The 20,788-nt window shown below is 40.3% G+C and overlaps 1 protein-coding gene across 7 annotated transcripts in view; it reads right to left on the bottom strand.

Moving 5' to 3' along the window:
* OTUD4 (OTU deubiquitinase 4) overlaps window positions 1-20,788 on the bottom strand; it is a 47,112-nt gene that overhangs the window by 25,514 nt on the left and 810 nt on the right. For 5 of the 7 annotated variants that reach the window (XM_073341265.2, XM_073341264.2, XM_073341269.2 and 2 more), the window contains exons 2-10: window positions 18,957-19,468; window positions 17,937-18,020; window positions 15,802-15,852; window positions 6,885-6,931; window positions 3,880-3,952; window positions 3,154-3,235; window positions 2,126-2,261; window positions 527-584; window positions 28-142 (exon numbers count right to left, since the gene is read on the bottom strand). In XM_073341265.2, the coding sequence (XP_073197366.1) occupies window positions 28-142; window positions 527-584; window positions 2,126-2,261; window positions 3,154-3,235; window positions 3,880-3,952; window positions 6,885-6,931; window positions 15,802-15,852; window positions 17,937-18,020; window positions 18,957-19,121 (811 nt within the window). In that variant the 5' untranslated portion in view covers window positions 19,122-19,468. Of the gene's footprint in view, window positions 1-27; window positions 143-526; window positions 585-2,121; window positions 2,262-3,153; window positions 3,236-3,879; window positions 3,953-6,884; window positions 6,932-15,801; window positions 15,853-17,936; window positions 18,021-18,956; window positions 19,469-20,788 lie in introns of those variants that run through there. The other 2 variants (XM_073341266.2, XM_073341272.2) reach the window with 2 other exon arrangements.

The following is a 20,788-nucleotide window of genomic DNA, read 5'->3' on the forward strand; positions in this document are numbered from 1 at the left end:
TCAATGGGGCCTTAAATACTAACTTACCCTCTTTTGACTGTAGCCAAACTTCATATTCAACATTTCTGTAAAATGACGGATTGAGTGATTTAAGAACTTTTCTAGGCAAAAATGAGATAGGATTTCCATTGTTCCTAAGGTGCTGTACAAAACAGAACAAAATAGCAAGTGATCAAATACATAGAGATTTATAGCAGCTCATTTAGTATCATATCACTCACATAAGCTTCAAATTGGAATGTAAAGCAGTTAGGTGCTCATAAAAGCATTAACAGCTATGGAAGTTTAATTCAAGGGAATTTCCTTTTAACATACAGCAACAAAACTAGACACTAAGCAACAGTAAGGATAGCCCCTAACCCCTGAGATTTCAAATGCAAATTTGAATATAATTTTAACAACTATATAATTCTCCTAATGTACCATATTTAAAAATGAAGAAACTCAAGTTACTCGAGAAACAGTAACCTTTGTAAAATACAGCCAAGTACAACTAAGAGGGAAAGAAGTGTTAATGTAAAAATACCTTGTTGCCAGAAAAAGACTTTAATCCATTCATATCATTAACTGCAGCAGTTTTACTTCTGTAAAAAAGAAGATGCTTTAAATGACACCGTTAAAATTAGGATTCACAAACTGGTCAGAAATACCTTCCATATTGTACACAAGAATTACCCATAACCTTCATAATGAAGTTAAAAAATTTCACACTATATGCAATGGTGAATATATTGCTCTTAGAGGCATAATTATGAAGTTCCCCAAAATAAAAGCTACTCTCATTACATTCACAAATAAAATTCAGTATAGACCGTACAGTTCTAAATCAGATTAGCAACTCACCCAGTAAAAGTTTGAAACAGGAAATGTAAGTCCTTTAGTTAAGACTTTAGCAAACAGGCCTGAGAGAAAACAACCCAACTCATCTGAAGAAACAAATGAGGCGATTTAAGCAACTCATATTTACTTTCTCATTTTCCCCCCATCTTCTACACCTGTTGCTATTAGAAAATTTGCTTCCCATGAACAGAGGGAAAAAAGCATCATTTGTTTCTAAGAACTGCATTTGAACAGTTTACTGCTTTCTTCATTACATAATAGCAGCTATGGCAAAAATTTTAATTTCTATGAAAATTAGATTCACTCTTCCTCAAAAATAAAATAAAATAAAATAAAACTCCCTCCAGATAAATAATTAAGAACACACACACTAAACTCAACTTTTCCCTAAAAACAAGAAAAAATAATTTTAAAATACTGCTTAATGAAAGCAGCAAATTGTATGTAATTCGTGTTGAGACAGGAGTAAGGTTACAAGCACTAGCTTTCTCTCATTGGAAATCTGGATAAAGTAAAAAAGAAAGAAGAGTTTGGTGGTCTCAGTCTAGTCTCAAATGACTATATGCCCTCAGTTACAAAAATACATTATTTAGCATCATATGCTCATAAGGATTCAAATACTGATACATTGCAAAAGCCATGCTGCCAAGGGCTCCCCCAGTTGCCCTGGGACCCCTCCCAGTGGGCATTCCACAGAGAAGGAAGCATCACAAGTTGAAGCAGATTCTTGTCTAAATTCTGCTCTCAGTTACACGAGTGTAAATCTGGAATAATTCCTCTGTAGTCTATGGAGTTACTCACTATTTACACACATTTAAACAAGATCAGAATTTGACCTTCTTTCTGAAGTGGTTTCCTCCAATGGTTTTCAGCAGGAGGAGAATCCTACACAGACAACCCTCATACCTCATTACATTCCCTCCCTCCCATATGGAGCTGGAACACTGCCAAATTCCCCACAGAGCTGCTTCTGTGGTTTGACAGGAAGAGGGGGCATGCAGCAGTGATAGAACTTCCTCTACTACAGGTGAGCCAAACCTGGAATGCAGGCAAAACCACCCCTCTGATTGCAGAAGGCACCACAAAATCCTATATAAGATCTAGTGAACAGTACAAATTTCATACTTTCATGAGCATTACAATTCACACTTGACCTTTTTCCTCCCTCTTGAAAGTAAAAGAATGACACATAGCATTTTGCTTCCTGCCAGGAGCTCTACTGAATATCTAATCACTGTGAATTGTTCAACCATAACTGAATAATTAATTTTAAAATATCCCTTACTTGCAGTTGTCGTCTTCTGAATCTGAATCAGACACTTCACTGCTACCATTATTTTCTTCTGTCACACCAAGTTCCACTAGGATTTTATTCACATCAGTACAAAACACTTTTTCATACAACAATTCATAAAGAAGAGCTGGGGGAGAAATCAGTTAGGATTTAATGACTGTAAATGAGATTTTACTCAACATTTGAGAGGTTATTTTAAATAGTGTCAAGAAAACTTTTTGAAATGTTAGGTGAAGAAGAAATGGAATAACAGTTTACAGATTATAAGCACCAGATTTTTACAAGTGCAGAGCCCCTGAAGTTCCCATTGATTTCAACTGTGGATGCTCAGCACTACTAAAAACTAAGCCCTCAGCTCTTTGGGGTCGTGCAATTGGATGGGCATGCACACTGTGCCCTACTGAAGAATGAAGGCCTATGTCTGTAGAGTACCTGGCACAGTGGGCCCTAATACCTGACAGAGGCCTTTGGGCTGCTCATTAACACACCTGACTTCAGTGGAAATTCAGACATGCAAGGACTCGAAGATTAACATTGACAAATTTTCTCTTATTGTTTAGAGTACAGATATAAAACTGGCATTGTGGCCAAGTGATAATGCAATTCACTATGAATTAGGAGGTTGAAGTCTCAATGATAGAGTATCCAGGCCCAATAAAGAGGAACTAACCTAGGCTATCCTTTTCTATTTCTTTTGCATTTAGCCTTACAAATGATAAATACTGATCTCTCTCTTTCCTTTACTATACGCAATCAATTTCATCATGTCTCAAAAGATAACAAGATCATAATCCAAATCTCTGGTCAGGATCATGCAGCCTTTGTTGACTGTAGTTCTACACGAGTTGAAAACCACATCACTACAATGGTAGGTTTAGGTACAACTATACTTTAAGCAAAGGAAAAGAGCTCTACATGAAGATTTATTAATAGCTCTAAACAAATGGCAATCACTTTTTGGAGCCTTTGGTGAAACCATATAGTTTACTGCAAAGCTTACCTACCAAAATAGTACTTACATTGGCACAAAGCAGCTCTTTCTGTATACTCTATAGGATAAACAATATCATAGTGATTTCCATTTGAAAAACACAATAGTATCTAGAGAAGAGGAAAGAAAGGATATTTAAACAAGTGATTTTTCATGTTCATTTTATAAAGTGATCACAGAACTGCATTAAAAAAAGATGCTATGTGCCCACATACTGTGCTGAAAAATTTTCAGGACTTCATAATTACTAGAGAGAAAAAAATATACTATAATTTTCTGTGGATATTCACTGGATCTAGTCAAATAGAAAAATTCTAGTAATACAGAAAAATGTATGTAAGAGGTTTGATTTGTAGCAGATAATTTGATATTATAAACATGTACAATACTAAGGAATTTAAGACCCCTTTTTAAATAAGCCAACTACATATTAATACCTAACCAAATAGCTATCAAACATATTACAATTTGAGTTATTTCTGTAGACATAAGTTATGATTTCATTCTATTGTTCCATTAAATGTCCAAAACTAGGGGCCACACTGTTTTGAGAATTTTACTGTTGTTTCATATTTCATTAGAGAAGACTGTTGTTACAGTTTGAGAATGTCACAAGTCCTAGGCTATTAAAAATATACATTACTTGTGTATTGAGTAATGAGACTTGTGATTACCTATTTACTTTAAGAACATGTTATTTGATAATTGCATCTTACATTAGTCATAAAAATATTTTTGGATGGTTTTGTTTTACCTTGTCAGGAAAGCCATTTTCAGTTACACGTGAAGGAGAAGCATTTGGTTCCTGATATATTATAAAATCCTTCCTAGAAAAAACAAGAATTCAAGTGAAAATATATTCAGAGTGAGAATCCAAGCGAAAATTCAAGGACTATCTAAGGATAAGACTGCTTAAAAAAAAACAAAAAAAACCCAATCAAGAATAGTGAGTAACATTAGTATAAGCAGGGGGGGGGGGTTGGTTATTTGCCACAGAAAATTTTGATTTTCTCAGCAGAAATTCAAATACCAAAATATTTTGGAACTCCTGGTGCAGTACCTCACGGGAGCTATAGTTTGGTTGCCTCGTCTTATTTTCCTCTATAGGCTAAGCTCTCTGATTGGACTACATCTCTTATGGTGCACTATGGTCCTTCACCCGCCTGGAGAGGGAAAGCAGTGCATCATGGGAATCCTAGGCCACAGTATGTCTTGGGGAAACCCAGTCCATAGAGGACAATGGGGTCATGAGGCAACTGAACTCTGACTTCCATGCAGTACCACAGTAGTATTTCTAAGTCAAAATATGTCAGTTTTCTGATTAAAAACAAACCCACACACACCATGGAAACTAGGCACTAAAGAAAAAAAAAAAAAAAAACCACAACCCTCAATTTTCTGCCCAAAAACAGATTCAGAGAATTTCGACCAGCCCAAAGTACAAGTGAACCTTGCAGATGAATACAATACTATTCCTCTAAACAATAACATGATATATAAATCCATTATACTCAGTTAACGTAGAATCTCACTGTATGAAACCAGTAAAAGTTAAACTTGGAAACATCAGACCATAAAATTGAGAGTTATAAATACCAAAGCATTAACAATCTGGACAAATGCAGAAGGTAGTTTAGTTTAAGTCAGGATGTTTCTCCCCCAAGTAACTATTCAAAATTCTCATAGAACTTCTCACTCCACTAGTTTAGAATGGTTAATGTACTATAATCAAGAAGTAAAAATCAACAGTGTATAGAGGCCTCCTAATTTTGTTTCATTTCTTGTCAAATGGCTAATGTAATATGGTAACCAACTGAAACTCATTTGTTGCTTTGCATATAAATATTAATAATATATTAACAGGCATGGAGACTGGTTTCTTATTCCTATAACAGAGTTGAAGAACATTGGTGAGGCAACATGAGGAAGTTTGTACTATCCCTGCCACACTGAACTGTTGTGCAGTTAGAGGATTTCCATCTCCAAAACTGGTCAATCCAACACTGAGATTCACCTTGTACAAAGGTATGTGTTGCCAAGTAGATGTTGCACAAATGCAGTGATGGCTTTTCAAGTGGAAATAACTCTTCCATATCACACTTAGAAGGATTCAACACAAACACACAAAGAGCCTATTCCATATTATAACTTAACTAAACTATATTATTCCAAATTTGCATTTAAAGAGAAGTTTTTTCTTTTATTACCATAAAAAGTAGCACATAAAATGTCAAAAGTGATACAAACTAACAAGAACTGGAAAATTCACAGTTAAAACCCACATGCTATCTTATTTGCCTTTTCTGTTCCACAAGAGTGTGAGTGAAAGAGAATATCTATCAATCTCCATCATTATCTTTTGTATTTCTCCTTTGGATAAAATTCCCACTATTTTAATTCTTTGTTCAGTAATCACTATTGTTTTTTCCAATTTCTTAGTCTCCTAATCTAATCAGAAACACTAAAACTCTGCAAGATTAATTAGTGTGTTCATAGGTAAATTTTTAGAGAGAGAAAAATATTCTAAAAACAAATCAAGAAGCAATAGTTTGGAAAGGAAAAATGTATTCTAAATCTCCTTGATCATTAAGTTCTTCCGTCTTTCAAAGAAGCCATCTTTTTTCAGGAGATCTAGAAAAAATTACCAGACATCAGCCAACAAAAGGCCAGTAACAACGATTGGGATGGAGCAGAAACTGGTCTGATCTTCCATTTTTTTTCTTGACTAGTGTCTGGCAAGAGTAGCCTGTCATCCCTCCCTATGCCTGTAAATGTATACCTCCTCTTGCTTCCCTTTCTTTTCTCAGAAAGGGGGAAGGGAAACACGATTTTTCCTCCCACCTCCTCCAGAAAGAGGAGGTGGTGGTTTCCCCTCTAAACATGCCAGTGCCTCTGCTGCTGCCCCCGCTTTCCCAGTAGCGGTGTGAAGCTGAAAAGATTCTTGCAAAAAGAAAAGGAGTACTTGTGGCACCTTAGAGACTAACCAATTTATTTGAGCATGAGCTTTCGTGAGCTACAGCTCACTTCATCGGATGCATACCGTGGAAACTGTAAAGATTCTTGCATTTCACTCTGCAGGGAAATACCAGCACCACACTCCTCCCACCACTTGCTAATGAGAAGAGGAGGTTCCCTGGTGTGTGTCTGTCTTGGTGTTTAACACTTGGGGTCCTGGATGCAAATATATCCTGCCTTCAGAGCAATTTATCTATTTTTATTTCACCACCAGACTTCCCCCTCCAGTTATGAGGTCAGGTAAGTGGTTCTGTCTAGAGACATAAATCCAGATTCAGTACTGGTGCAAGCAAGTGAAATGACGGTCTTCAATGGAGTTGCGCCTGTCTACACTAGGGATAAATCTGGCCCATAACTATCCAGCAAAAAGTAATGAAGCAACAAGACCACCAGCAGCCTGTCCTTAGAGATTAAATATGTCCTCACCAGCAGTTCTATCATCTTTCATCTGTCCAGAGTTCATGGCTCTAAAACTGAGTCTCACTGGCTGCCTAAAATGCAAACCGCAAAGAACCTCATACAAAGTAACATGCAACTTCATGCACCTAAAGCTCACCTAGTACTTTGAAAGTAATATTTCATTGACATTGTTTGGTTTTTCAACATGAATGATCCATTATTTAAAGACCAAATTTTTCAAATAATGTTTAATTAGCCAAATACTTCATATATACACCTGATTAATTGAAATAGGTTGCATTTTTCCCATTATACAACATTAAATAGTATTCAAATTTTGCTTACTTGTACATAAGAGAAAGGGCACTTATTTCCACTTGTCCAACCCACTCCTATATGGAAAAAGAAAAACAAAGCAATTCTTTCAAATAAACTAAAGTTTTATTGCACATTTGGATAAACCAAAACAAACACAAAAAAAAAAGGCAAAAAAATCACTTCCATGAGATAATACACAACATTCTAAGCCTGGATTTCAGCCAAAGGTTTTACTTTGTGTGGTCACGCTCATTTTGGAATATGGAACATCAAAGTCATAGATTTTGTAACTTGGAATAATGTATAGAAACGCAAAAAGAAAAGGAGTACTTGTGGCACCTTAGAGACTAACCAATTTATTTGAGCATAAGCTTTCATGAGCTACAGCTCACTTCATCGTCTAGTGAACTGTAGCTCACGAAAGCTTATGCTCAAATAAATTGGTTAGTCTCTAAGGTGCCACAAGTACTCCTTTTCTTTTTGCGAATACAGACTAACACGGCTGTTACTCTGAAACCTGTACAGAAACGGTTTTTCATAGTTGTTCTCTTCACAGATTTAGAGAATGAAAGATCATCATGCATAAGAAAATGTAATCTGGGATCAAAACGTAACGAAAATAAAGTTGTAAAGGTACGTAAGTCAACCTAGGCAACCAATGGGTAAAATTTTGAAAACTGACTTTGCCCTGGTCTACACTAGGACTTTAGGTCGAATTTAGCAGCGTTAAATTGACGTAAACCTGCACCCGTCCACACGATGAAGCCCTTTATTTTGACTTAAAGGGCTCTTAAAATCGATTTCCTTACTCCACCCGACTAGTGGATTAGTGCTTAAATCGGCCTTGCCGGCTCGAATTTGGGGAACTGTGGACACAATTCGATGGTATTGGCCTCCAGGAGTTATCCCAGAATGCTCCATTGTGACCGCTCTGGACAGCACTCTCAACTCAGATGCACTGGCCAGGTAGACAGGAAAAGAACCGCGAACTTTTGAATCTCATTTCCTGTTTGGCCAGCGTGGCAAGCTGCAGGTGACCATGCAGAGCTCATCAGCAGAGGGGACCATGATGGAGTCCCAGAATCGCAAAAGAGCTCCAGCATGGACCGAACGGGAGGTACGGGATCTGATTGCTGTATGGGGAGAGGAATCCGTGCTATCAGAACTCCATTCCAGTTTTTGAAATGCCAAAACCTTTGTCAAAATCTCCCAGGGCATGAAGGACAGAGGCCATAACAGGGACCCGAAGCAGTGCCGCGTGAAACTGAAGGAGCTGAGGCAAGCCTACCAGAAAACCAGAGAGGCGAACAGCCGCTCCGGGTCAGAGCCCCAAACATGCCGCTTCTATGATGAGCTGCATGCCATTTTAGGGGGGTTCAGCCACCACTACCCCAACCGTGTTGTCTGACTCCTTCAATGGAGATGGAGGCAACACTGAAGCAGGTTTTGGGGACAAGAAGATGATGATGAGGTTGTAGATAGCTCACAGCAAGCAAGCGGAGAAACCGGTTTTCCTGACAGCCAGGAACTGTTTCTCACCCTGGACCTGGAGCCAGTACCCCCCGAACCCACCCAAGGCTGCCTCCTGGACCCAGCAGGCAGAGAAGGGATCTCCGGTGAGTGTACCTTTTAAAATACTATACATGGTTTAAAAGCAAGCATGTGAAAGGATTACTTTGTCCTGGCATTCGCGGCTCTCCTGGATGTACTCCCAAAGCCTTTGCAAAAGGTTTCTGGGGAGGGCAGCCTTATTGTGTCCTTCATGGTAGGACACTTTACCACTCCAGGCCAGTAACACTTACTCGGGAATCATTGTACAACAAAGCATCGCAGTGTATGTTTGCTGGCATTCAAACAACATCCGTTCTTTATCTCTCTGTGTTATCCTCAGGAGAGTGAGATATCATTCATGGTCACCTGGTTGAAATAGAGTGCTTTTCTTCAGGGGACACTCAGAGGAGCCTGTTCCTGCTGGGCTGTTTGCCTGTGGCTAAACAGAAATGTTCCCTGCTGTTAGCCACAGGGAGCGGGGAGGGTTGAGGGGGTAGCCACGCGGTGAGGGGGGAGGCAAAATGTGACCTTGTAACGAAAGCACATGTGCTATGTATGTAATGTTAACAGCAAGGTTTACCCTGAAAGACTGTAGCCACTGTTTTATAAAATGTGTCTTTTTAAATACCGCTGTCCCCTTTTTTTTTTCCTCTCCACCAGCTGCATGTGTTTCAATGATCACAGGATCTTCTCCTTCCCAGAGGCTAGTGAAGATTAGAAAGAAAAAAAAATGCACTCGAGATGAAATGTTCTCCGAGCTCATGCTGTCCTCCCACACTGACAGAGCACAGACAAATGCGTGGAGGCAAATAATGTCAGAGTGCAGGAAAGCACAAAATGACCGGAAGGAGAGGTAGCGGGCTGAAGACAGGGCTGAAGCTCAAATGTGGTGGCAGTGTGATGAGAGGAGGCAGGATTCAATGCTGAGACTGCTGGAGGACCAAACCAGTATGCTCCAGTGTATGGTTGAGCTGCAGCAAAGGCAGCTGGAGCACAGACTGCCACTACAGCCCCTGTGTAACCAACCGCCCTCCTCCCCAAGTTCCATAGCCTCCACACCCAGACGCCCAAGAACGCGGTGGGGGGGGGGGGGGGGGCGCCACCGGCCAACCAGCCACTCCGCCACAGAGGATTGCCCAAAAAAAAAAAAAAAGAAGGCTGGCATTCAATAATTTTAAAGTTGTAAACTTTTAAAGTGCTCTGTGGCATTTTCCTTCCCTCCTCCACCACCCCTCTTGGGCTACCTTGGTAGTCATCCCCCTATTTGTGTGACGAATGAATAAAGAATGCATGAATGTGAAGCAACAATGACTTTATTGCCTCTGCAAGCGGTGATCAAAGGGAGGAGGGGAGGCTAGTTAGCTTAAAGGGAAGTAGAGTGAACCAAGGGGTGGGGGGGTTTCATCAAGGAGAAACAAACAGAACTTTCACACCGTAGCCTGGCCAGTCATAAAACTGGTTTTCAAAGCTTCTCTGATGCGTACCGCGCCCTCCTGTGCTCTTCTAACCGCCCTGGTGTCTGGCTGAGCGTAACCAGCAGCCAGGCGATTTGCCTCAACCTCCCACCCCGCCATAAACGTCTCCCCCTTACTCTCACAGATATTGTGGAGCGCACAGCAAGCAGTAATAACAGTGGGAATATTGGTTTCGCTGAGGTCTAACCGAGTCAGTAAACTGCGCCAGCGCACTTTTAAACGTCCAAATGCACCATTCTACCACCATTCTACACTTGCTCAGCCTGTAGTTGAACAGCTCCTGACTACTGTCCAGGCTGCCTGTGTACGGCTTCATGAGCCATGGCATTAAGGGGTAGGCTGGGTCCCCAAGGATAATTATAGGCATTTCAACATCCCCAACAGTTATTTTCTGGTCTGGGAATAAAGTCTCTTCCTGCAGCTTTTGAAACAGACCAGAGTTCCTGAAGATGTGAGCGTCATGTACCTTTCCCGGCCATCCCACGTTGATGTTGGTGAAACGTCCCTTGTGATCCACCAGAGCTTGCAGCACTACTGAAAAGTACCCCTTGCGGTTTACGTACTCGGCGGCTTGGTGCTCCGGTGCCAAGATAGGGATATGGGTTCCGTCTATGGCCCCACCACAGTTAGGGAATCCCATTGCAGCAAAACCATCCACTATGACCTGCACATTTCCCAGGGTCACTACTCTTGATATCAGCAGATCTTTGATTGCGTGGTCTACTTGCATCACAGCAGCCCCAACAGTAGATTTGCCCACTCCAAATTGATTCCCAACTGACTGGTAGCTCTCTGGCGTTGCAAGCTTCCACAGGGCTATCGCCACTCGCTTCTCAACTGTGAGGGCTGCTCTCATCTTGTTATTCATGCGCTTCAGGGCAGGGGAAAGCAAGTCACAAAGTTCCATGAAAGTGCCCTTATGCATGCAAAAGTTTCGCAGCCACTGGGAATCGTCCCAGACCTGCAACACTATGCGGTCCCACCAGTCTGTGCTTGTTTCCCTGAGCCCAGAATCGGCGTTTCACAGCATGAACCTGCCCCATTAGCACCATGATGCATGCATTGGCAGGTCCCATGCTTTCAGAGAAATCTGTGTCCATGTCCTGATCACTCACGTGACCGTGCTGACGTCGCCTCCTCGCCCGGTATCACTTTGCCAGGTTCTGGTGCTGCATATACTGCTGGATAATGCGTGTGGTGTTTAATGTGCTCCTAATTGCCAAAGTGATCTGAGCGGCCTCCATGCTTGCCTTGGTATGGCGTCCGCACAGAAAAAAGGCGCGGAACGACTGTCTGCCATTGCTCTGACGGAGGGAGGGGCAACTGGCGACACAGCTTACAGGGTTGGCTTCAGGGAGCTAAAATCAACAAAGGGGGTGGCTTTACATCAAGGAGTATTTCAGGCAGGACTTCACGGAGGGTTCCAATAAGAAATGTTCCAATAAGAACAATAACTTAGGTGCACCAAGGAGGTTAGTCTGGCCTCTGATTGATACTTGGCTAGATTTACCTCGCTGCACCTTCTCTGTGAGTGACTGCAGTGTGACCTAGAGGAACGAGTCCCCTAGACGGGGGAGGAGGCAAATGAGTACAAAACAAATCTGGTCTATTTCTTGTTTTGATCCACTCCATCTATCTTTTAGATCTTTGGCTGGCAGCAGACGGTGCAGAAGGACTGCATGCCATCCACATCTCATGGCTGCTCAGCAGAAGATGGTGCAGTACGACTGCTAGCCATCCTCATCTCTTGCCTGCCCGGCAGAAGATGATGCAATAGGACTGCTAGCAATCCTTATCGCCTGCCTGCTCACCATAAGACGGTTCAATAGGACTGACTGCAGGACTAAAGAGAATGACCTGGTCAAGTCACTCCAAATTTAGTCCCTGCGCACATGTCTGCCCAGACGCTCCCAGCCGACGTGGCCAGGAGCACCTTGGACGTGACGAGGACGGCTACCAGTCATACTGTACCATCTGCTGCCACAAGGCAATGGGTTGCTGCTACTGTGTAGCAATGCCGTACCGCGTCTGCCAGCACCCAGGAGACATATGGTGACGGTTACCTGAGCGGGCTCCATGCTTGCCATGGTATGGCGTCTGCACAGGTAACTCAGGAAAAAAGGCGCGAAATGGTTGTCTGCCCTTGCTTTCACGGAGGGAGGGAGGGAAGGGGGGGCCTGACAATATGTACCCAGAACCACCCGCGACAATGTTTTAGCCCCATCAGGCATTGGGATCTCAACCCAGAATTCCAATGGGCAGCGGAGACTGCGGGAACTGTGGGATAGCTATCCACAGTGCAACGCTCCGGAAGTCGACTCTAGCCTCGGTACTGTGGAAGCACTCCGCCGAATTAATGCACTTAGAGCATTTTCTGTGGGGGCACACACACTCGAATATACAAAACCGATTTCTAAAAAACCGACTTCTATAAATTCGACCTTATTCCGTAGTGTAGACATACTCTTTGAAGCCTACCTCCCACTAAAAGTCACCACTCCTAAGTCTATTAGGTGCTTTTGAAAATTTTACCCAATACCTTTAAAACTGTCCTTGCAGGTCTTAAATTAAATAAAGAGAAACAGGCCTAAATAAGCACCCATTCTGAGAGGTGTCATACTATTATTTCTATTTCTAAATACATTGGGGAACTAAGATACTACGGCCTAGGCAGTGCAAAAATCTTGCCTTTTACCCTGAAAGATCTTTTGTTTCATAACCAGACAGGACAGACAACTTATTGTCTATATCAGCCAGTTATTGCCCACTTGCTGTTGCTGCCTACATTCACCTATAAGTATCATAGTGAGATAAGAATCTGCTGTCTTCCCTCCCTGCCCCTTAAGTTAATCAGCAAGAAAAAAGTAAATGGTTATTACCCTGAAGATAAGAAAATCATTTCTATCAGTGTTCATTTTTTTCCCCGCTATGCCTTTTTTCTTTTTTTAATAGATGTTCTAAACTCAATATCATATGATTATGCTTTATAAAGCATAATGTAATAGGAATTCACATAACATCCCTTTATTAAATTTGTTCCTCTGTAGTGTGACAGCAGATTGTGGGCAATCTTACTGTAGCCACATGGGATGTAAAAGAATTAACTCGTACTCTCCACCTATAAACCACATGCCCATCCAGTCTGGTACCTTGTTTGTAAGTATAAATCACCCATACTAGACAATTACACAATATTGCTGCCTATATAGGGAGGGAAGAGTCTTCCAAACTCCAGGCAGTTAGGACACAATCCACGTCCCATTAAAAATCAATGAAAAGACTAACATGGACTTCAGGGAGTGCTGGATCAGGCATTTAGGGGCCCACTGTCCTGAAGTACAATTGTTGACATGCCTTGTAAAATTTGTTCCTATCTAGTGTAACTGCAGCTTGTGAGTGATCTTACCACAGCCACACAGGCTATAAAGAGGATTAAATCATACTCTCCACCTATAATCCCCTATACAGCATCCCTGGACCTTGGGTCCATGTGCAAGAGGGACAGTAGATTCTGTGCAGCCATTACTTCCCTGCCACAAACAGGACAGAGAGGGGGCACATATGGACTTCAGTAAGTTACCAACTTCTGCAATTCCCCACCCAGTGCAAGCGTAAAGCAGAGAAGCAATTCTGACACTAATATTTTCCAGTGAGAACTTTATCAAAGACTTTTTGAAAGTCCAAATTAATTCTAATGGCTCTCTTTAATCCATTCTCGATTGTTCCTTCAACAAATCTGAACGGGTTGTCAAGATTCTCCTTTAGAGAAGTAATATCAAAGCAACCTGGCACTCAAAACCTACATTTTAAATTCTGTTCCTTAATGTAGGTACAAAAAGGTACTGGAATGAGTATCCTGGAATTCAAGTCTTCTGTTTAATCAAATTCCAAGACAGACACAGAAAACAAACACAAGCTTCTTCACAATGACTGGTGGAGTGCCTTAATGCGTAACTGGAGGGACCACTTCAGAGATAACCATGTAGTTCTGCAGAGATTGCCAACAAAAAACAACATCATGGTTCTGGTGGTGTTATTTTTATGTGCACACCTATCCACTAGTATCTAGAATGAGGCTAACACCTTGCTTCTCAAAGATCAAACAGCTGACAGATGATAAAGAGCTATGGTCAATACTAACATAGCCAGATTCAAACCTCTAACTCAATATGCAATTAACTTAATACATTTTCAAAGTGCATTAAAGAATACGTATTAACTAACTGGTTAGTATGCTTTCAGAGTTGTGTTGTGTGGATACACGTCTTTTTAATGTACACAAACTAACAAGGCATAATAAACTCCTACTGTAAACAAGCCCTAAGAAGTGAAAGTTGCTGTATTCATTACCACCCTAATGCATTGTCCAACAACTCTTATTTAAGATGTGACTGGACCTTTAGTTTTTATTCTTCAGGGTTTTTTTTTAAAAGTTTGTTAATTTCATACTAAACTAAATCAACTGAAATTAATTTAGCACAGAGCTGAAAGATGAATTTCTAGTTGCCTATTTTCTGAAATGTAGTTAAGAGAGGAGTAAAAGTAATACCCCGTGTGTCCTCTTTGGCTTCTTTAAAAATAAAAAGCAAAACAGCCCATTTTACATTATACAGGTAGAGCTTTCCTGATTTTTGTACACATGATAGGGCATGTCTATGCCAAGGGGTTTTGCCACTAATGTAGCTGCATCAATGCAACCTCTACTGTAAACATGCTTCCCTGCTGTAAACCACAATTTAAATTAGTTTATGGGAGAAAGTCATGGATTACATCAGTGCACAGTATCTAGACTAGGAGTTTGTGCTATGCAGCTACATCACTATAGTTTCACCAGTGACTAGACACCCCTACGCAGATAAGGCCATAAAGAAGTAAAAGACACAAATCCATTATTTTTCCTTTGCAGATCATTTGTAGAAGCTGAGAACAAAAGTTCACTTGGGTGGCCATATAGTCTCATGACCTTTTTGGAATGGCAGAAAGGTCATGGTAGGACCTCTGAGAATGGGTGCATGTACACGTTATTAAAAATGTCTCGCTCTTAAAAAAATATTTTATTAGCTAGATCTAGTAATGTTAGTTAATTCTAGTTACTGCATCACTTTCTTTTTATTTTGTTTTTCCTATACTCTGGAGAGTTAAACATCATATTTTCAAAAGCCAAATCTCCTCACCTTTGTTAGCACCTTAGATAACAAACTGAGAGAATTTCCATTTAGGTTTTTATTTACCATTTGTACTTCCTTAAGCTTGTATAAAGAAAACTGGTCAGTTTCATTTTCTGATGCTTGTCCACTAGCACAAGGGAGCGACATTTGGGTTTTAAAAGAATATTTAAAATTTAAAAAAACCAAAAAAAAAAAACCCACAACTGTTTTGGTTCATTTTTTAAAAATGTGTTTCCCTTTCAGAGTATCATAAGAATGGTACTGTAGGTAAGTTAATACTCCCTGGAACACCAGTCCCTCTCACTCCATAGATTTCACATACCAACAAGAGAGATATAGTCATGTGGGAAGCAGAGGCCTACCACCTGTGCCAACTATGGTACCACTGCTGGTGATGGTGACAAAGACTATTACATAATTAAAAAAGGAAATGCAGCCAGAGACTGAACAAAAACTGCTTAAAAAACCATAGTCCTCTTCTTACATACACTGTTGTCATACCACACAAAAACAAAACAAATACAGAAGCAAGCATCTGCCCACATGTAATTTTATGATCTTTCAAAATTGTCATTTTTGAAAGAGAATTTTTTTCAAATAAATTGAAACTCCAAAACAGTGTATGCATACATCAAATGTGTCTGTACACGTTCTACATATAATGCACTGAGATATCTTAAGCTAATTTCAGTCAGCCAAAATAAATAGATATTATATTCTATAATGCAAGTTTAATTAAGTAATACATACCTGTGGGTTTTCCAAACATTTTAAATACTCTTCAAATGGCCCCTCTATAAACTGTAAAAATATTATCGAAAATGGTTTATTAGATTATTAATTACCATAATACCCAGGAGCCCTAGTCCTGGACCAGGACCCCACTATGCGAGGTGCTATACAAACACCAGAACATAAAGGTGGTCCCCACCCCAAAGATCTTACAGTCTAAGCATGATTCTGAGAGACAGACGTGGGAATACAAAGAAACAATGAGACAATATTGGTCAGCAGGATAGGTAGAGGTTTCAGCACACCAAAGCTTAACTGTTGTCAAGTTTTTTGTAAGCATCTTGGCAAAGGAGGTTTTAAGAAGAATCTGTGAAGGTCTGCAAGGAGTACCTCTCAAGCACATGGAGCAGCATGGGAGAAAGCATAAAGGTACTTATTTGAAAATTTACGGAGTGGGCAATGGAACCTTTGTTTTTGTGTGTTACCTATGGTGACCTTTACACATAAATAAGAGCATGAACAGTGTACTCCTTCCTGCACTGACCTATCATCATAAGTTACCTTAAATTATCAAATGTAAACAAACTCTAAATGCTGCCGATACCACCTTTGATTACAATCATCAAATGATGCTATAGGATTATTATAGGATGTAAAAATCATGTCCATGATTTTTTTCAGAGGTTTGCAATTACAGAATTTACATCTACAGACATGGTATTCCTTATAAAACTATAAATTGCTTGTAAGAATTAGACTATAAGCCCCTTACTGGGGAACTTTGTTTCTTACATGTTTGAAAAGCTCCATGTAACATGATCACACCACATAATAAAAAAAGTCACTTTAAAAATCCATTAGTATCAATGACACCTTATTAGTCAAATCTCAGTCTTAGTCATGCTAAAAATATAATACTCATCAAAATGTGAGAATTTACTTACACAATTATATTATGACTGCTATAAAGTAAGTGGGAACATTCTTCAGCAATCTATTAATAATCTGGAGCAATACCACAGGAAACTTACAGCTGAATAGCTTTTTATTTTAGTATGGTTAGTACACATTTTTAAAAGGGGGGTAAGGGGGAGGGCGCATTCCAAGAAATGTACATCTTCCAATAAGCTCATGGGGTCTAGTTATTAGTTGTAAAGAAATGTATAATGAACAGTGTTAGAAAAGTAGATATATAGTTAACAGTGTTATGAGAAAATGTAAAAGCAAATTTTTTCTGCTTTCTGTATATGTTTTATGACACAGCTCTAGAATCTGCTAAAAAAAACTTCAAAGGTTGCAAAAAAAAAAAAAAAAAAAAATCAAATCTCCTAAAGATGGTTTGTGCCTTATCTTCAGTGGATTCTTGGTCTGTGTAGATAATGAGGCAAAGCAAACCAGACAAATGTGTGATTTACTAGCCAGGTGTGGATCTCCATAGTAAGACAGACTAGGGAGGATGGATACTGACTGGAGAAAAATAACCAAACAACAACTCCAAGGCCACAAGAAACAGATACATAAGAATAAGACAACTGTTTTAAGAAATAATGGAACACATTAAAGCATTGAAAAAATGATTGGATTGAGTAAGGAGGAGGGTAGCACAGGGGGAAAAAAAAAAAGATAGATAAGAAAAGGCCAATTAGAGTTTTATCAGAATAAGTAATAATGTATTAGAAGGATTTGGGGTCAGTTATGATATACGTATGACAATATTTAAAGATATAGTAGCTCTAATAATTTATGTACACATCCTTTATATCTTGTAACATCATTCAGGCACAAGGGGGGGAGGAGAGATAAATGCAGAACATTCACCAGATCCGATCTCATGATGACAGAAACAGTCTGCCTGCCCCCCAAGACTGGGTAACTGATCACTGCTCTATCCTGCTCTGTTTTATTTTTGCTTTATGCTTCATTAAGGTGGTAGTATACTGCCCTAAAACTTTCTTACTAGTTAAGCTTAGTAATTGGTGTGGACTGTGCTTTTCACCCAACGTAGTGAACAAGCAGCAATTCCTTTTAAAAGCACTTGCTTTAAACACCTACCTAGGTAGAATCTAGTTGTTAGAAACCCTGCTACAAAACAGTAGAGCAGAGCTAGGAAAAGAGCAAGAAAATACTTAGGAAGAAAAATGGCATTTACTTACTGCTTCAAATTTTTCTCTGTTTTTCCGAAGATAATTTATACAGGCGTTCCGAACATCAATATGCAGAGATTGTGAGTGTAACACCTATGGGGAGGGGAGGAAGGAAGAGAGAAGCTGCAGTTTCTTAAGACTCTTGATGAAAGTTAATGATTGGATGATGTAATGAATATAGGTTAAATGCAAGCTTGGAAAGAATCAGTTTTTTTAAATTAATTTTGATGAATATTTATTTCAAAACTGACAACTGTACAAAATTAAATCAGTTACTTATTGAAAATTAAATGACAAGTCAAAATTTACAGTAAATTTAGAAATTTAATATGAAATGAATATTTATTGACAGAGTACTAGCTGTCCATCAGACTTTGTTTCCCCCTTCTCCTGTATCATCACCTTAAAAGAAAACTCCCACCATCAGAATAACTTTAAAGAATTAGAGTCCAAATTTTGTGGAAGAAAACATTACTCACATAATTATCAACACTCAAAATGAGCAGGATAACTGGCTCAGAATCTGAAGCACTAGTCCTCCCACTACTATTTGTATTTAAGACACTATTTTTTCAAAATGCTGTTTCACAGAAGTGAGGGGGAAAGCGTGACATGAAGATAATGATGATCTTACTCCAAAACTTCAGCAAACTCATTCACACAATATAAAGCAGGGAAGGGCTTTCAAGATCTTTCCTGGATTGTTTTTTATACAAAAGTGGCAAATCCCAGTTTGAGCTAATTTTACACTAAAAATGCACTGCTGGGACTGGGCAGAAGGGGTGTTCAAAACCTGAACCTAAATTCCCTAAGTGGAACAGGAAGATTGTGCACACATACCAATATGTCAAACTCTTCCCTCCCTGAGATGTGGTGCTTTCCCTTGGCACAGCTAGTGTTCCTTTAATCCCCACTCTCTCGTTTTTCACTCTCATCATTAACACCCACTAATGGGATCCATTTCCTCCAGGTATCGCCAGCGTTGAAGTGCAAAGTGCTTCTGGTTACTTAAATTAAATAACTACTTACCTGCTCGGCTACAGCCCTGAAAAGACAGGATCCATCCTTGGCAACCCGCTTTCTATATAAACCCTGAGATCGCAAGTAACTGTCCATAGAAGCGTCCCCAGGAGCCTCCACGCCGCTGCTGGGATGACTCTGCTCCCCGCCATCTGTTTTGCAAGCAGCCTCCATATTTACTGCTTAATACTGCAGAAAATCGCTGCAGCTCTCCTAGCCCCACATGGCAAGACTGCCCCACAGGTAGGTAATGGAAACGGCCACAGCAGGTGGAGGTGAAGAGTGCTTCCCTCCTCAGCAATCGGGACGGCAGCAGCAGAAACAGCAGCTGGCCTTACGTTGCCAAATTGCATGTGGGACTCATAGGCAGATTTTTACTGCCTAAAGCTCCTTAAAGAGAGTCGCTTTCTGGCCTCCCTAGAGGGCCCGACAGCTGCTCCTGGAAAGTAACTCGAGGGGTCCAGATCCGACCCCTTCTTCAGGGCGACGATTACTGCTGGCTCCTCTTGTACACACCCAAGCTACAAGGCGGAAAACAAAAGAGAAAGGACATGTGCTGCTGCTACTACTACTGCCAAGAAATGGTAACCTACAGTTTGTTTTCACTTTCAAACCGCTGCCGGAGATGTTACTGGGAGTTGTAGTTCTACAGAAGCAGGAAGTAGAAGCATAGGGGTTGAGGAGGGGAATCCCTCCCCGAGCCAAAAAGGCTCCTGTAGGAAGGGGGAGAGGACCGACGTGCTTAGTACAAGCAGGTCACCACAGCAGCCCTGGCATGACGTGAAGAGACCATCCCCTTTTCCGATGCAAAACGCTTACACCACGAAGTGAACTAAATTTTTCATATCAAACTATTACCGCCCTCTTTCTAAATTCCTAACAGTTTAGGACTCTAGTTTCACTATCTGGTCTAGCAACCTGCCCAGTGCACTTGAAGTTTCGATTCTTTCTGTTACTCCTCCCACATTAGTATTGTCTATAGCTGGAAACAAGAAGAGGACAGGCATGTAGCACAGACTTTTTCCTTGCCTAGATCCTGCCTTGCTTTTTACAGCAAAACGCTGCTGGGACTTCTGATAATCATGTCTTTGGATCAATCAGAAATGCTATATGCGTTTCTGGGGTTGTCCTACAAGCTGGGTATAGTTCCTCAGCTAAACTCCCATTACAAATTAAGTGGCTTAAATTTCATGTGGCATTTCACAAATCTTTTATTTAAAAATAAAAAACAGAAGCAAGAGAACTGGAAAGGTCAATTTTCTTTTCAGTTCTATAACTCATATAGTTAGAAAGTAAGTATTATACCAGTTAACCTCGGTCAATAATTAGTGATATTCCAAGTACTGTGCTCTCAAAAAGCAATGCAAAACAGTCAGTCAGTCCTCTACCAAAAGGGTACGTTGCATTTTTGCTGTATTGTACTCTTAAATTTCAACTGGTTTGAGGCCTAGCAAATTACAAATAACCACCCATAAAGTTCCTTAGAAGCTTCTTGCATTTCATTTGGCATTCTTCAGGACCTTTCTTCCTTTTTCATTCCCCTAAGTGTTTTCACTCACATTCGAGTTTTGCCTAAAGGAAAGGCAAATCCCAGTCAGCATAGCACCGTAGAGACCAATAAAAATATCTGAGAACACTGAGGGGCGATCACAGGAGACAGAAGGAGGGCTGGAGTCACAAACGTGGCGAAGTATAAATTCAGTGGGGATAAGTAGACGCACTTTCCCAGCAGAGCCAGACCAAGTTTCCGTTTGACTAAGGTTTGCTCATTTTGTCTTGTAAACTTCTCGAACTAGGCACCAAGGCCAATAAACCCTGTCTGCTGCGGGACCATGCAAGCT

This window comes from Lepidochelys kempii, chromosome 4 (genome assembly GCF_965140285.1).
Source record: "Lepidochelys kempii isolate rLepKem1 chromosome 4, rLepKem1.hap1, whole genome shotgun sequence".
In the NCBI taxonomy this organism is placed as follows: Eukaryota; Metazoa; Chordata; order Testudines; family Cheloniidae; genus Lepidochelys; species Lepidochelys kempii.